General features: G+C 38.7%; 1 protein-coding gene across 2 annotated transcripts; it reads right to left on the bottom strand.

The window, feature by feature from the left end:
* Window positions 1-81: 81 nt before the first annotated feature.
* Window positions 82-15,761, bottom strand: LOC110856674 (aryl hydrocarbon receptor nuclear translocator-like protein 2). Of its 2 annotated transcripts, none has more exons than XM_022105169.2 (10): window positions 15,023-15,761; window positions 5,797-5,864; window positions 5,586-5,684; window positions 5,231-5,500; window positions 4,909-5,154; window positions 4,581-4,833; window positions 4,460-4,482; window positions 4,186-4,336; window positions 4,033-4,099; window positions 82-3,961 (listed from the first exon to the last, which is right to left on the bottom strand). In XM_022105169.2, exons 1-10 carry the CDS (start codon window positions 15,325-15,327, stop codon window positions 3,014-3,016), a joined length of 2,430 nt encoding a protein of 809 aa, XP_021960861.1. In that variant the 5' UTR covers window positions 15,328-15,761; the 3' UTR covers window positions 82-3,013. The 2 variants fall into 2 exon arrangements, with proteins under 2 accessions (XP_021960861.1, XP_021960863.1); XM_022105171.2 differs by lacking the exon at window positions 15,023-15,761 and adding an exon at window positions 12,593-13,425.
* Between the last annotated feature and the right edge of the window lie 2,260 nt (window positions 15,762-18,021).

The following is an 18,021-nucleotide window of genomic DNA, read 5'->3' on the forward strand; positions in this document are numbered from 1 at the left end:
ATCGTAGTACAATTCTACTACGCATATGTACATATGCATGCGATTCAATGCAAAAAAAACATGCAAAGGTAAACTCATTCATTACAATAAATTGTGTTAATGATTTCGAGTTTTATTTGTAAACCACACTTTTTCATACAACAGGAGTTTTTTTAGCAGTAGTGTCCGCCCAGTTTTTCATACACATTCAATACATCCGACACTCACAATAAATGGATCGATACAATACATGACGGAAATCCACTTCTTTTCAAGGACTTGTGTAAAATCGTCCATCCAAACCATTTTATTCCTCTCTAGTTGTTTGTTTTTGGAATACTATTTTTTTACATACACGACCGAAACCGATGTACGAAATAATTCAGGGACTTTCAGTCAAAAAAATTGCACGTTTCTCTTTTCTCCAAGTTTCCATCCGACTTTCACTTCGAACTTTCTCTCCCCAGATTTAATGAATGATTTACTTAATTTTGTGTTTCTTTTCTTTGGTGTAATAACAAGTAAATGACTGATAATGATGACTGACTTGTAGTTCTGTTCCTTCTTTTTGGTTCTGATCATCCGTTCCGTATATATTTTTGGTGTATAGTATGTATGTACTTATATGCGTGTATAATTTGGGTAAGGTTGACGATAACGACGACGACGACGATGATGACGACGTTTTTGATATTTAATTGACTCGCTCGTTCATATAATGTGAAGGTAGTAGACACAAAATAAAGTATTATTTTCGCCCCTGAACTGAACTGACTCTGTGGTTACCGTTTTCTTTTTTTTGAAATTTCCTCCTCCTCTAATGTATGTAATGATAAGTTATCATTGATAACAACAGGGATATATTTTGTATAGTCTGCTCCCTCACGTCATACATACGACGATCTCGTCAGTCTTAAAATATTTAATTTTTTCTTTAATTTTCTCTATCTACTTTTTTTCTCCATTCGTACCACGTCGAATATTATTATTATTTTGAAGGTTTTGGTTTGTTTGTTTACTTTTTCTTAATAATAACATTCTTCCCAATATTTGTGGGTCGTAAATAGGTAATAATGATAATAATAATAATAATTTTATGTATGTGATCTGACACAAAACAGAAAAAAAACGAACAACAAAAAAAAAACTCTGAAATAATTTTACATCGTTACGTTACCGTTAACTAATTTTTTTCATTTCCATAATAAGTTTTAAGCTAAATTTATATATCAGTCTTGTATGAAGTTACCATAAATATGCGACCAAGAAAGAAAATCACTGTGTTACATTTCCTGATAAACTCTTTGAGCATAATAATATATGCTACACGTCTTTAAAAACTATAGAATAACATGGCTTAAAAACTATTTAGAATATTTTATATATGTTTGTAATATATATATAATATATTTATGTTGTAGGTATATATAATATATATATATAATATATATATCCTAAAGTCTGCTACTGCGAGATTTGTACATTGTTAACAACAAATTACTAATCATAATTAATTAATTAATTATAATCAATAATTAATGTGTGTTCCGAAGAAGTTTTTAACTTTCTAATACCTCAATCTCGCCGGATGCTGTTTTACTTTCTCCTACTTTTCCCTTGTAAAATTCCTCTTTTTCGAATAATTTATGTATGTGGTCTCATTTTTTCTTCGCATTTTTCGTCTTCCATCTCATCAATCAAACTTATAATAGATTTTTAAGAGTGTTTCTTTTGTTACAACAAATAAGTTTTTCCATGTGTTCAACTATTACTAGTTACACGTAATATTTTTTTAATACCATAAGCACATCTTCTTCCTTCATCCAATTTTAGAATCAAACTCATACAATGTTTTTTATCAGCGTTAAAAGTACTATAGATTTGAATTTTTTGTTTACTTTAACAACAAACAATTAACAATCGTGGGATTGATTGCATGCGAAAAAAATGTAAAATTCACAAATATTATTTTCCGAAAAACAACCTCGCTCAAAAAAACTACTCGTTCGTTCACAACCAGTCGCCAACATCTTATCTACGATTTGTAGGAATAATGGGTGTGGTGGTGGTGGTAATAATAGTTTTTTTTAGTATCTATGTATGTATTTATATACATAATAATTAATTGTTGTATGGGAGAGGGGGAGGTTTTTTGTTTAAATATTAATTGTGTACATAGATAATTGTTGTGTTGTTGAAATAATTAATTATGATAATTAAGTCTTCGTCTTCTATTTAGAGATCTGAGCTGATCTAATATTGAGGATTTGGGTCATTTGTTGGGTGGTATTTAATAATATGCATGGTCTTCGGGTGGTTGGTTGTATTTTATAACGGTCTCTAGTAATTTATGAATGTTGATGATTTGATTTTTGAGGCTGATTTTTTGGTATATTTTTATATATTTGATTCGTTTCTTTGAATAAAAATCCTGACCTGACGAAAAAAATGAGGATAATGATGATGACCTACACGACTATTAATAGGTTTTAGCTATTTGCTAATAATTTTTAAATTTTAGGAAATTAAAAGAGCTCCAAAGATTTTTTGACTGATTGTCATATCGCCAAATTTGTAACGAATAGTTTTAGAATTATTTAGAGCTGTTATATTTTTTTGTTTTTTTTTTCTCTTCTTGTTGTGTCTTGTATGTAATTCTTTCATCGTATTTTTAGTAATTAGTTAGAGTCAGAGCTATATATATAATTTTAGCGATTGTGTCGTTGTTTTTTGTTGCTGGTATAATATAATAAGATTTTTGAAATGTATTATCATTATTTTTTTGTAAATATGATGATAGAAGAACGAAAGAAAAACGAAGAATAGTTCGGGAATCAGATGATAAAAATCGGAGACTTCTGCGGTAAGAAATTTAACAACATTATTTATAAAACCGGGTTGAATAAAGCCGTGTAAATAAGGAGTAGGAAATAGTTCAAGTAAAATCGTAAGTTTTTTTCCTTTTTTCTCTCTTCTTTTTTTCTAAATATCATTTTCTCTCTGTCTCTTTTGCTTTCTTTCTAGTTTTCTTTTTTTAGCCGTTATTGTTGTGCTGGTCAAAAATTATGGTCGTGGTCGTTTCTGAACCCCACTTCGTTCCCAGGTGAGATGAATGGTGAATCGGAGTGTAGGTTGAAATGAAGGCTGCAGGAACGATGGGCCGTTTGGCACTCGTCGTGCGTTGTGAAACTAGATCATCCACTTCAGCAAAGGAGCGTTTTAACCGACCCAGATTTCCCGTCGGGCTCATAAGGGTCGTCATGCTGGTCGTTGTAGACGTGGGGGGAGGAGGTGACGATGATGACGACGAGGACGACAGGGACGACGACATCTGAGAAGTTAGGATAATGGATTGTCCATTGTGTTGTTGATCTGCAAAGGATTGAGTTAGATCCAGGTCGTTTAAGCTCAAAGTTGTTGTTGAAGAGGAGGAGGAGGACGATGGTCCTGCCGTTTCTGGGAGGAGGAGGAGGGTGCTTTTATCGTCACTGCTGGAGAGTAAGGAGCCGCCGGGCGAGGGGCAGCAAGCCAACTCTTTGAGGGTGTCTCCGTTCAGGTGCAAGTCGGAGGGTGGGTGGGAGGAAGAGGAGGATAATTCCAGTGGGGGTAGTAACAAGGGTTTCATGTCGGTGGGGTCGTCATCCTCGTCGAGGGGGGTCATTTCATCGATTGAAAAGTCGCTTCCAAAGTCGATTCGGGACAGAAGACTGGAAGATGTGACGGTCGAGGAGGGTGGCGGTTTGTTCACGACCGTTAAAGGTTTCTCCTTCCGGTGTCTCATCGTCAATGTGGTTATCGTTTTAGTCGTGATGGGAACATTGCTCTCGGCGTTGGTGGAAGTGGTGAGAGCATTTAAGGAGGAGGAGGAGGATGCCGATGCCGACGAGGAGCTTGAGCTCTGCAGGTGCTGAGACGACAAGAGTGCAGGAGTACCGCTGTTTGCCGAAGAGCTCATATTTGTACTTGTGGTAGTTGTAACTTGCTAAAAAAAATCAGAAAAAAACACTTTGTTAAACTATTCAATTCTAATATAATCATAAAATCAGGTCTTACTTGAAACGTAATGAATGGCGTGATTCTTTCCCTTTCCTTCTCGAGCTCTTTGTCTCCTTCGTCAGTTCTGAGGGGGCATCAAAAAATCATATTGCTCAATGTTTCCGAAATCATTGGATTACTTAAAAAACATAATTCTCGCACAAAACTCACGTTAAAAGGGTATTAATGCAGACAAACGTCTCCACTTTTTGCGTAGTTTTATTAAATTCTAAAAATCCTCTCGTTCTCAGGTAGATTAGAGCTCCAGTTTTGGATCGAAGTCTGTAAACGCTGTATCCTTGTCCCTCCACACTGCTGAACACTGTGGAAAAAACAAGTTACAAAACAAATTAGCACTACACGGCGTGCAAATTTACAATTTCACTCCTTCATTTTCTTTAACGACCAATCATAATTAGTTGTTGACAGCAGGAGAAAAACTCACTTTGACGATTAGCAACAGTCGCCCTGAAATAGGAGAAAAACAATTCGGTTAATTATTATGCTCGCCATAAAATTACCATAATAAATAAACAATCAATTGATATTTATTTATTTCCACTCACCAAGGGAGATCATCTTGATGAATAAAATTGAAAGCGGAGAGCCCCATCACTTCTTCAGTGAGATATCCAGCCACGAATGCTATCCTGTGGTCTGAGTAGATTATACGACCGTCGGGCAGGTGGCGAGTAACATATTCGTCTTGGACAGCCTCCATGAGAGACAACTCCGTGATCCCTTTATTCCGAAAGGGACGCGCCACGCAGACCAGGAGGTACTCATCCACTCCAGAGGAGGACGTCGTCGATGAGCACTCTGAGAAAAAGTCATAAAATTGTGGATAAAAATGTCTGCAGAAAATTTGCATGTCTAAAAAAAGAACCCATGTACCTTTTTTGGCTTTAGCAATTTTAGCTGCATCCTTCTTGTTATTTGGTGGTCTCAGGTAACCGATTAGATGAACGGTGACATGGCGAGCAGGGTCCCCCCTGGCCATGGATCTTTCCGCTAGTCGGACATAAAAGGATCTCCGCTCTCCGGAGGCCAAACCTGTCAACGTGTCTTCAGGTCGACCTCCAAAAAATGACGGTGATCGAGGAACATAATCGGCCGATTCACTCGCATCTCGTTCAGGTTCTGGGTAATTCATTTCAAAATTTGAATTACATTTTTTTGAAAAGTAAATTATCATAATTTTAATCGACGAACCCACCTTTCGCTTCAAACGGACTGGACGGTTGCAAATGATGCCGTAAAAGCTCGTGATCCCCATTGTGGCAGATCGTATACAGTGACTGGCCCATCAAGTCGAGCTGAGAGTGTCCGAGTAATTTTTCCACAGTGTCGGAAATATAAACTACTTTTCCTAACGAGGTGACGATAAGCATGAAGCCTTCGATGGCCTCCAAAAGGGTGGTGGACAAGTTTGACTCGAGTCCTTCAGGTGCTAGTTTGGGCTTCTCTTTTTTGCTCTGTTTTAAGCCTGCAGGGACAAAAGAGAATTTGCATTATACAACTTTCCAGGTGGATGAAAACAACAAATTTATTTCTTCTTTTTTTTCACGTACTGAGGTGAATTCGCAAAAAGTTCGCCGAGAGTCGAAGCACAGAAGTTTTGTCCATCCGTTTTGTGGCCATTGCCACAATTGGCACTAAAGACGATAGTTCTGGAATAAAGGGGGAAAATTAGTTTTCAGGGCGAGGAGCACAAGTGTCTATCATGCCAATTTTTTTGCACAATTAGAAATTTTGCATAAACCTTAATTATTGTGCACTCACCAGAGATGTACATATTGAGCTTGTCCCTTCTCATCTTTTCGGCCAAATTCCGCATCAGTCGGCTTGAGCTGAAAAAAAATTGAGACGATAAATATCTAAAATGCAATAAGTATAAAACTGCATTGCTGCATGAAATTATTCTTCTTTGTGGCAGATGTGCTACCAACCACCCCACCACATTCTTCTCGGACCATTTTACTCCCATGTACACAATATGAATGAGCATATACAAACAACCCCACGGCGTGCAGAAGGAGTCGTTGAATCACTTGCTTGATGAGTGATCACTTTAATTTTATTGTCTTTTTTTTGCCAAAGTCGATTCAGATTGGCTGCGTATTTTCTACGCTGAGAGAGAGAGAGTGAGTGATGTTATCGTTCGTATGCTGGACAGTGGCCGCGGAACAGGACAGAGGGACAATGTCCTTATGGATATTCATCATCCCCTCATCTTATATAAACCTGTCCCTACAATGTCAATGTCCCCACACGGCTTCTTCCGCGGCCACTGCTGTTTCTGGACGAAAAATATTAAGTCTTTGCTGGTACTACTTTAATTGGGTAAATACACAGTGTATAAGTAAGTATTTGTACTTAATAGTGCGGTATCATATCTCATATCTTGCCGTGATTGGGTAGTAGTTTCATCGGCTTCTTGTTCTTGTTCTTTCTCACTCAATCAACTCGTCTCCTCTCCTCAGACTGGACGGACTGGACTGAGGTACATTTGTGTGTGTGTGCCAATATTTTGCAACAATGCTGATAAAAATCTGCCTACCCCGTACACCACACAATACGTACATACATAATTCTTACGTAAATACCTACCACTCTGAAAAATGAAGGAACATGCAATGGAAGTAAACTACAATTAGGAACAAATGCCTTCTTTTGTTGCTTGTTTAATTGTGTTTTTAGTTTTACAACAACATTTCGTTCAAGGTTATCCATGCAATTCGTTATCTAATTAGATAAATTAACGAGGGTGTAAGGTATGTGCAGCCTACAGGCTACAGTTATTATTACTGTTGAAGTGAGGTACTTATTACCACCTCGACCTTTGCACCCATTTGTTTATTAACACAAAAGGAAAAGATGCTGCACTGCACATGTTGTGGATTAAGGTACGTAGATACGTCGTCCAAAACAAATCCTGATTCTCTTCACGAGAAGAAAAGCTGTCTGAAGAGACGAGATTTTTTTAAACGGCAGACAACTCTAGGTGCATTAGAATTTCATAATAAAGTGCAAAATGGGATGGGGGATGGATGGAGACGTAAATAAGAAAAAATTGCACCCCGTGGAAAGTTGAATGAAATGAAATGAAAGTCTGAATTTGCTATTTGGGATAACAATACGAGTTGATTTTATACTTTGTGAAATTCCATTTTGACGCAGACAGAGACATGAATTTTTTGTCGTTGTCAACCGACAACCGAGAGGAGAGGAGAGGAGAGTCACGTCCGCGTCCACATCTACGTCCACCTTTCTTCCTTGGTGAATTGACCTCTGGACGGGGATACACGTGGGATGTAATAAGTTTGTTGTTTGTCAAATAAGATTACAGTTTAGTTTGGTAGGAAGCAAAGCAGCATCGCTTTAAATACTCAATTTTAAAAGGAGGTGGATGGAATATGCATGGTGTCCGTGGGCGAGGAGATACTTTCTCCAGTCCAGGCTGGGTTTTCTGAACTCGGTCGTAGTCACGGAAGTCGAGGGGACATTAACATTGAGGGCCGGGTTTATATAAGATGGGGAGATGATGCCGACATCGAACAAGCGTGGGGACATTGTCCCTCGGTCCTAACGCCTCCGAGGCCAATTGTCGTAATACGTATGTCCAAGTAATGAAGGGTTTTTTAATGTAAGGGGACAATTTGTCACGTAAAAACCTAAAGGGTCATAAAGTTATATAAGATGGGCAGACGATGCGAACATCGAACAACCGTGGGGACATTGTCCCTCTATCCCCACCCACGCTTCCGTGGCCACTGGTCATGTACAAGTAACGAAGGGTTTTTTAGTAGTTTATCAAGGGGTAAATTTGTCACGTAAAATACTAAAGGGTCATAAAGTCGTTAACAAGAGGTGACAACGATATCGTGTAGATTAGGGTTTTTTTTACTGGAATATATACGTACGTATGTACATACATACGGAATATCTATCTACGTAACGACCCAGGGTATAAGAAAACCCCAGAAAAGTATGGAATATTAATACCCCGAAGAAGAAACCAATTTAGTAAATTACTCCGAAATACAGCAGTGGTGGTGGTGGTGGTTAAGAAATTACACGATTTGAAATTGACAGCACCCACAAAAACATAACAACCAAACCACCAACCAAAAGTCTAAATGTAACTGCTCGGGATGAATAAACGACTAAATTAGGGAGCAAGGATGTTAGTGGGGTGCTTGCTTATATAATGAGGGACCGTTTTGCAAATTGCCTAGATTGTGTGCTCCTCTATGCTGTGAAAACATAAATAAAATTGGATTCGTTGATTTGCTCGCTTTCATTTCATTTCATTTCATTTCGGACCGGGTACGAGCGAAATTGGTTAAGAAATGATAACGTTTTTCCTCCACCCTGTCATTACAGATTGATCCTTTAATTTGGCACATTTGTCCCGAAAACACCAGGAAGAAAGGAATTATTTCCACAATTTTCCCCTCTCACAACGGCATAACATTAATGTAATAAGGTGGAAAGAGAGAAAGGATGCTATATTTACGAGTTAATAATTCCTCTCCTTTCAACAACTCTCTAAACCCTTTTGAAATTCCGGACTGAATTAAATTTGCCCATAACAAAAAAAATGGTTGAAACTTATTTAATGATGATAAGCACCACCAGAACCACCACCACCACCACCACCTGTCTTGCCGTTATGCCATGTAATACATACATAAATGGAGAAAAAGAGAAAGCCTGCCTGGTGGGCAAAATCTGTTGGTTACGTAAAAAAGAAAATTTATATTCCGAGTCAAAGTTCATTTTTGGACTTTTTATCTGCTTTAATTATTTTTGAATTTTCTTTTAATCCACCCACAGAGCTTTTTAGAAATGATGATGATGATGATGACGATGATGATGCTGATTCTGCTGCCCGGTGCTCGAGTTTTCTCCTTCATCCATCCTTTCCCCAAACTTTCACCTGACGTCATACACAATTCTGCAGTTTCCAGTAGCTCCACCAGCTCCAGAAGGAAAGGAAAGTGGAATGGAATGGAATGGATGGATTGTAGCTTTTGGTTCGTATCGAGAATTTCAACATGATGATGATGATGATGCTCCAAAATCTACCGCAAAACTCCACTTCATGAACACTCTCTCATCGGCAGAATGATATGATATGATCCAAATATGTGTACAAGTGGGTATTATAATTCATATAGAAATGTTATAATTTATAGTATGCACCCATCTCATGCAGGACAAAGTAAGTAGGTGGTCATGGTCGTGGCAGTCGTGGTGGTGGTGGTGGTTTGGTTTGGTTATTTAATCCGACTTTGAATACTGAAGGGTTTATTTAGGATAAAACTCTTTTAAGGCTTTAGAGAGAAGAACGCCACCGGGCAAAAAGGGATGGATGGATGGCTGGCTTACAAGAGAGGAGAGGATGATGATTACGTATGATATTTTGATATTTTGCGCTTTTTTTTTCTCTCCACCGAATTTCTTGGAAAAGAAAAGTTGTTATGTCGTGACGACGCATCCATTATTAATTAATAACAGTAATTATTAGGACAGGACTGGACTGGACAGTAGAAATGTGTCGATGAGCTGAGCGTACATACAAAATGTGGAAGGTCAGAGTTTGAAAAAGGTAACTCACACAGTCCAGTCCAGCCAGAAGTGGGTCACCTTGATTACATTTCATGGGCATTTTAAAAATTAAATCCAATCGTGCATATTGACTTTTACTCGATGTGCGGTGGTGTGGCTGGCTTGGTTGGTGTTGCAATTTATATCAGTTCAGTACGAATATGTACACGGCTCCTTCGTGCCAAAATTGTGTAAGTGTATATTGTGTGTGTGTGTGTGCATGTCAAAAAGTAAAAAGAGCAGTAGTACTGGAATATATGTGTATATATAGAGCTTTATTTTGCGGTGTTGGTTCGTTGGTGGGTCGACTATTTATTGCATGGTTTGTTGGTTGGTTGGTTTGCGTTTTTGATATGTATGTCCCGTGGATGATGAAAGAGCCGAGTTTGCGAATCCAATGGTTTGGAAACTACTGGAAACTATGAAGAAGACTGAGGAGAGTTGAGTGTGTTTATGTAATAGGAGAGAGAGAGAGAGAGAGAGAGAGCCTAATAATCAATAATGGCCAACAACGAGCAAATTCCCCTTGTTCGACGACTCTTCTGCTGGGAAAGAGGAGTAACAGGGGGAAGAAATGGCTTTATTTTATTGGCCAGTTTTCCCCACATTATTAGCAGAATAGAACAGGTAGATTTTTCAAAAGTTTCAGTTTTCCCCGAGAATAAATATCTACCTTGACCAGGGGACGCGGAAGGAGTGGGGACATTAACGGGGGAGGGCCGGTTATATAAGATGGGGAGATGATACGGATCATCGGGGCATTGTCCCTCTGTCCTCACACCGTTCCGCGGCCACTGATCGTCATCATCATCATCATGCAATGATATGATACCACTTTTCCGACTCTGAAATATGCCGCTCCGTCCTGTGTCACCTACTTAATTAAACTTTATAAGCTGTACCTTAACCTATGGAGAGACGAGACTGGTCTTAATTAAAAATCCGCGTATATATGCAATTCATGCATATATTCCCCACCTGATAAATAGATAAAACCTAACCCAACCAAACCAACAAACCAGGTTGTTCCAGTTCATGTTTGTTGAATAAATACTTTTTCTCGTTTTTTTTCTCCTCGCCGAGAACCAAACCGGTTGAGGTAGGAGAAGAGTGAAGTACGTACGTACAGTGTGTGTGTGAATCTGGTATGCATGCAAGGATAATAAAGCTTGAGATTATAAAGCTTTCATACAAAAACTATACATCCATCCACCACTTACTTGCGTAACAATTTTACCCACGACGACGAAAACGAAGAGCATTACATGATATGATGAGAACGAAGAAAAACAGAGTTCACTTTCAGGTGGATTGTTATTTGACTTGAATTTAAGCGTCCAACCGAATCCAGCCAAAGTGGTCGTCTTATTATATGTACCACTTACTTTACTTATGTACAAGTGTACATACATACCGACCAACCAAGCAGGTATGTGCATATGTACATATGCATGTGCACACAGGTAGTAGTATTAACACAGACCTGGCTTTTATTATGCAGAGCTCTACGACCCAATATCAAGGCGAATCATAAAAAAAGGATGGCATGCAATTCAATTGTATATACCTGCTGCATATATACGCTCGCATGTAATACCTGTGCAAATTCCGCCTCCCAAAACATGCGAAACGAACTTTTCACGAACCAACCAAATTATTATTTTCAACGTATTTATGTATACGTAACAAAATAATAATAATATAATAGGTTATACGTACATATTTATGGATTGTTTCTACGGGATGAAATGATTCTCGTACGCGGAACGTGGAGGAGGAGGAGGCAACAGAATTTCGAGCGTCTTAGATATTATTGCCAACGTCATCCATGCCGATCGGCATCATCATCATCATCATCACGAAGATAATAATGAAGAAGAAGAAGAAGACTCCCTCGTCCTGAATGCTAAATAAGTATCTAAGTCGGTGTAGTGTAATGCAATATAATTACACTTGGGTACACACATACTGCATATGCATCCAAGAGATAAGACAACATCCTAGGTCAGGGCTGGTTTACAGAAATACATGCACTACAGTAAGATGATAATGCTGTTTGTGCATGAAGCCGAGGTAAGAATGTTGGGTAGCTATGTAAAACTTGGTATAATACCGCAGATTGCATGACATTCTGTTGAGCTGATAGCATGAACAAAACCGTGAAGAACTATTCAACATTTTCTTCCTTCTTCTACTTCTCCTTAATTCTCTCTCCCAGCTTGGTGAATAAATGTTGTTGCCATTATGTTCTGCTATATCGTGGATGGATTGAGAAGTCAGGCCAGGCCAGGCTTGTCCCTGACCATTCTCATCGTCCCGATGACTAAAAGACATAGACGGTTAGATGGATTTCTTCGCGTCGTCTTAACCAAACCACGACGAGTAGACAAACAACGACATAAAATTAAATCTCTTGGAAGCCCCCCGTGGAAAAAATGTGTGTATTTTCGCTCCTCTCTCTCTCTCTCGTGTATGCCTATACTTTTCCTTTCATGTTATCAGAGAAGATCTTCGGTGAGTGAAACTACTTAAATATACTCTTCTTCTTCTTCTTGTTGTTGCGCATCAAACAAATGGATAAAAATGCAGCGATGGATGCAACACCACCACACCACCATCACCACCACAACTTTTATTGTCTCTCTGCCATACAGCGTCGTCGTCGTCATCATCATAGTCGACGACGACTTGTCTTATGTGCATTTTATGGATGGATGGATGGTCAACGAGTGAGTGAGACGTTGCACTCGTCAATTAAAAAAAAATGATCGACGAAACTAATCAGAGGGATGGAATGAAGATTCGGATTTTTTGATTGATTCGTGAAGAAGAAAGTGGTATGCATACTTTAAACATGTAAATTGGAACAGCAGCCTCCGTGATGAAGTGTGACAGATGACAAGATATATGTGCAGATATGATCCTCATAATATGAATCTATTACTTTATATTTTATTTTTATTACCTCGGAGGCAGATGGTCGAATTCCGCATTGTAAGGGAAATCCAGGTAAAACTGTTGTTCCAACTCCATGATCACAATTATTTTTTTTTCAGTGTATGTATTTTAGCTCTCAGTTCAGTTATAGTTCACAAATATATGAGGGTGACATGCTGCTGCTAAACATTATTATTTTAGTGTTTATATGTGATGACTCGTGAAAAAGGTATATAGCACCTCTAAAGAAAGTATAGATCAGGATTTATGTAATAACTGGGTGATTTTGATTTTTTGGTATTTTTCTTGTTACGTATTACTTCTACCCTACGTACTTATCAGGTGTCCAGTCCATTACTTGATACGATGTAAACACAGCAACGCTTAAAAAGAAGTGACTAAATTACTTAAAAACTGTAATATCCAAGTATGTATGTATATACGTAACTATTCAGAGTAGCACCAAAAACCACAAAAACTGGAACTACCGTGACCACAGGACAGTATTTTTTTTAGCAAAGTTATTACATTAAAATCTTCAGACAAGAGGAGCGTATTTGGTTTTGTGTAGTAGCACTAAGAAATGACGACAAATCGCCCAGATTCTTTTTTACGGTCTCATCCTCCACGGTTTCGTCGCAGAATTGCGTTGTTTTCAGAAGAAGAAGAAGATTAAAATCCCCCTTCCGAAAAAAGTGACCATTTTCTTTCAATTCTTTCTCTTCTAATAACTTGTAAATTTTCCACCAAATCAGTGGTAGGAAAGTGAGCATAATATTTATTTATGGTTTGAGAATTTTCCTGATGAGTGAAGCGGACCTCCTTCAACACAGGACGAAGGTCAACTCGTAACTGCGAAAACCAAGTCGAGGCGAGTTAGCAAAAACCCGATACTTATCTCCTGCGTTGGCAAACTTCATGAGGGGAGAAGACTCGCGAAATTCGCGAATAGCAAGCTGGCATCGTTGCTCACTCGCGAATACCTAAGCCTTCTCTGGGCTGGCTATACGACTTGTTGTATAAGCAGGTTGCAAAAATGTGCAACGTCGCCAACCTACCTGTCCTGCTTTGTCAGGTGGTGGCAAAATATGGCAAATTTTGAGATATGTGCAAACCCCCCAGAATTGCTCCGCCTGCTACAAACGTACATACGTAGCAAAGCAAGTAGCCAAACTCTTTATATAAATCTTTACTTGATTCTCTTCTCAAGCTGCACTTATGTAATCGAAGCAGCAGTATGAGAGTAGTGCGGTACGTAATGTGGCAGAGGACGGACTTCTGCTACTTCTTCTTCTCCTTTGCGAGAAGCCGTGGATGGCAAAAATTATATAAAAATCTCATTCGCCACAACGTACACATACATTTATCATACATAGCTCGAGAAGAAAAAAAAGTGTTTCCAAGCCGTTGTTGCCCAGAATAAGATAGGCAAAGGGTTGTTATGTATGTACGAAATATATGTACATACATACATCCTTGCTTATTAAGCCTGGCTCCATACCACGAAATAAAGGTGGTGGTTAGGTGTGGGTTAATTGTGAGAACTATTTCTCACTCACCGCAGAAATATTGAGATATTAATATAGGAAAGGCCCTGACAATTGGGATAACATGCAAAGTTCTACTCCAATTAATGTAATAATATCTCTTGACAACCCTTGCTTGCATGCATGCACGGACGGCACAGGTAGCAAAGCACAGGTAGATTCGTATCTCGTAATATAAAGATTGAGTAACAAGACGTACGTACATACGTAACCTTCCCTGGGTCACACAATACATCGCCATGACCAAACCGTCCATGTGAAAAAAACATAACTAACCTAATCCAACATTTACAATGTGCCATTTTTTTTACGAGCCGATACTATTCCTACCAAGGTATATAGGAATTCATGGCCGTAGGGGATGAAGAAGCCAGTTGGTTGTATATACATATGTATGTACATATCATTGTTTGTTACCTTTTCGTCGTGGTCTTGTACTTTGCACTTTTCTTAAGAAAAAAGAAGGTAAGGTGAAGAACAAAATGGTGCAGGAATCAACGATCGACATTTTAAGTACGTACGTACATACACAGTGGCCGCCGCGGAAGGTGTGGGGGACATTAACCTTGTAGGATTAGGGGGGAGGGACGACCCTGGGGTTTGTATAAGATGGGGACAACCCTGGGGACATTGTCCCTCCGTCCTCTCCGCCGTCCCTGTACATAGATTTTCCTTTCCCTATACCTACCACGACCTTGAGTTTCGTTTTATTTCGGGTAGCGGATGGCGTGCATCGCCATATTATTCCGGCAAGGGTTGTTTTGTTGCATAATGATAAATAATGTCTAATAATTGCCCTCGTCAAACCATTTCGTACCCAATTCCGTCTAATAATAATGGGCCCAAGTTAGTTACATACGTTATTTGTGTACCCGGGTAGGGTAGTTATATAACCGTCTAAGTGTGCCTACCTCGGGGGGAGAGATGACGACGACTGGACGGCGAGGGCGTCCAGGCTGCACGATTCTGGATTGTCGTCGGACGATCCGGACACTGAATCGGTGGTGGTGGGGCCGATTTCGTCCTCTTCGTCCACGTCCCCACCACCGTCGTCGTCTTCGCCCTCGGTGAATAACTCCTCCTCCTTGACGACATTGCTTTCCTCCTTCACATTTTCTTCTTTTTTCACCACGACGACATTACTTTCCTCCTGCTTCACCCCCTTTTTCGTGTCTAGCGTCGTCTCCGCTTTTATTATTACCGTGTCGTCATCCATGGTGCATGGTGGCAATTTAGCCAGTTATTATTATGACACAGGAGAAGAAGCATAACAACATGCTCATTATTTTAGTATATTCGTACTATTACTTGGGAAGAAAAAGATTAACGTTGCGGAGCATTTTATGGGTCAAATTAGTCACATTAATTCGGTCTGGGTGGTATTATTATTCTGGAATAAATAGTCCTGCCAAATTTTTAACGACACTTATTTTTTACACAGTTTTTTCTTTTGTAATGTCACGGTCATGTCGAGGGTATAGTTTTTTTCGTATTTTATTTTATTTTTTTACTTTTTACACCACTTGGAAGTGTTCGAGAACTTACTTAAATCTGTATGTGGTATGGCACAGGCACGAGATTTTGCGTTACGTTTCTTATCATATAGGTAATTAAATTAGGTGACAGTCTTTCTCTCAAAGTTTTTAAGATGAAGATGAAGAAGACGAATTTTATGTTTTATTATTCTGAACACATATAAAACAGCAGCCACGACGGTAGGTATTTACGTATGCATGTAAGTATTATTAAGTCGATGATGCGTTGTAAAATGAGCGTATGAAGTTTTTACGAGGGCAGATAAAATTTCTTCAAGGTCTGCATGGTCTCTCTCTCTCGGGTCTCGAAGATTCCGTCGTCGGTTCGATATTCGCAATAAAAAACGTTATTATTATTAAGCACGTATTTATATTGGTGGAAATCTAAAGACAATACGGATTCTTTCTCAAGAAAAGCAAATTGCGAATCGAGACTTGATTTATTTTTCTGAAAACCTTGGTTTGGTGGTTTTAAAATTGGGGTGTAAAAGTGGAGTCGTAAATATTTAGAAAAAAAACGCGACACGAATTTCCTTTTCACGTATTTCTGGTTATTTTCTTTGGGAAAAAAGACGTATTTATTCTAAACCACTTAAAGATGAAGATATCATTGGAATAATGTCCGCCAAGTATTTCTCAGCCGAGTGGGAACATCTTCACCACCACTTTGCACTGGTACTTACTCGCGTCACATTTATTAGAGAACAAGACGAAGAAAGTGCTTACTAAAATCTACACACTTTAGAAAAAAAGTGAAGAAGATCCATTAAAAATGGGAAGCCCCCACATTTTGAAAGAAAAAATTCAAAATTTTGAACCACCACGAACACTGTTTTCTTGCATGTTTGTTATCACTATAACGAAGAAAATGTATGCTAAACTACACACTTTAGAAGAAAAGTGAAGAAATTTCACTAAAAGTGGGAAGCCTCGGCGTCCACATTTTGAAAGAAAAAAAGTTCAAATTTTTTTTGAACCACCACGAACACTGTTTTCTTGCATGTTTATCAAGTCACTTCTCACTTCTCACGTATGTATGGCTAACACAAGGTGGGGGTGGGGATGAAGGGGGTACTGGAAGCCTTTGAGGTCACGAGAGGTCAACCGAGAGGTCATATTAATTAGATGGAAGAAGAAGAAAAAGTAGAGCTAGAGCGAGAATATCACGCAACTTACGCACCCAGCGGAGAGGACACTCACTCACTCTACTTTTGTGTATATTTTGCTTCACTTACGCACTTTTCTGGTAAAATTCTCCCTAAATAAATCCGAAGGGGGTGGTTATTTGATTTGGAAAATGGCAACTTCCTTTGGCCGTGGGTGGGTGGGTCAGTCGAGGTTATCTGGAGGTTGAAAGCTCTTTCAAAGACTATGAAAAATTGGCTAATTCAGTCGACTCTTTTTACTTTTTACTTTGTACATACGAATATTTTTCTATCAACATAACAGAGGAGTCTCTCTCGGTCATAGAAAGGAGTCACTCTCTGCTTGGCTTAAATGCTTACGATGGTTTTTTAGACGAACGAAACTGCCAGTATCCATGCTACAAAAGGCGTAAGAGGGGAGATTCATGTCAGTTGCAGATGAAATTAGATGAGATGAGATTCGAGAAGAAAAAAAAATGCCTCATTTTTTCGACCAAAGTAATTGATTGGAACTTTAACTTTGTTCGAAACAAAGGGTTTTTTTCCTGATTGTGATAAGGAAATTGAAAGAGAAGATTTCTTTTTTGGAGAAAAATTTGACGAGAATCTAATTTCTTTATGGGATCCATTATGCATGTATGTATGTGTAGTTAGGTGGAAAAATAGTCTATAATAGGTTTCATCCATCACTTCCTGTTCCATAAGTTTGAGTGAAATTAGGTCGGAATTTGACTGAGTAAAGGAGAAAGTAGAAAATTTAGTTTTCTTCCTCCTTTTGAAAAGTTAATGGGTTTCGGAACTTTTTCTTTTTCAAGTTTTTAACAAGGTTATGTGCCGGGTGATTTATTGAGTGACAAATTGGGAGCTATTCTGGGTAGAAGGAGGGAAGAAGCAATAGTATGTATGTATGCGGCTTAATTAAATTCTATCGGATGGCCTCGACACGAATGGGCTAAATTCGATTGAATGCTCAGGATTTCAGAATCATGGCCATTTATTTCTAAGGCTAAAAGCAGTGGTAATGATGATGATGATGCTTTTGAAAAGGGCAAAATGTTATAAACTTTCTTTTGATTCTGTGTACTGTAGTACTTTCACCCAGCCAGCCAGCCAGCAGCTCCACGAGGCAGGTAATTCCAAGGATTTCAATAGATCCGAATTTTACCAGAGTTTTCACAATCGTCTCTCTATTCATGAAGGCGAATTTATTGAATTTCCAGCGGAAAATTA

This window comes from Folsomia candida, unplaced genomic scaffold, assembly GCF_002217175.1.
Source record: "Folsomia candida strain VU population unplaced genomic scaffold, ASM221717v1 Fcan01_Sc017, whole genome shotgun sequence".
NCBI lineage: Eukaryota > Metazoa > Arthropoda > Collembola > Entomobryomorpha > Isotomidae > Folsomia > Folsomia candida.

Coding starts and splice junctions, on each gene's coding strand:
- LOC110856674 (XM_022105169.2), bottom strand. CDS start 15,327: ATGGATGACGACACGGTAATAATAAAAGCGGAGACGACGCTAGACACG. Junction 5,501..5,585: donor CTTTTTGCGAATTCACCTCA/GTACGTGAAAAA, acceptor TTGTCCCTGCAG/GCTTAAAACAGAGCAAAAAA. Junction 4,483..4,580: donor CATCAAGATGATCTCCCTTG/GTGAGTGGAAAT, acceptor CTCCTATTTCAG/GGCGACTGTTGCTAATCGTC.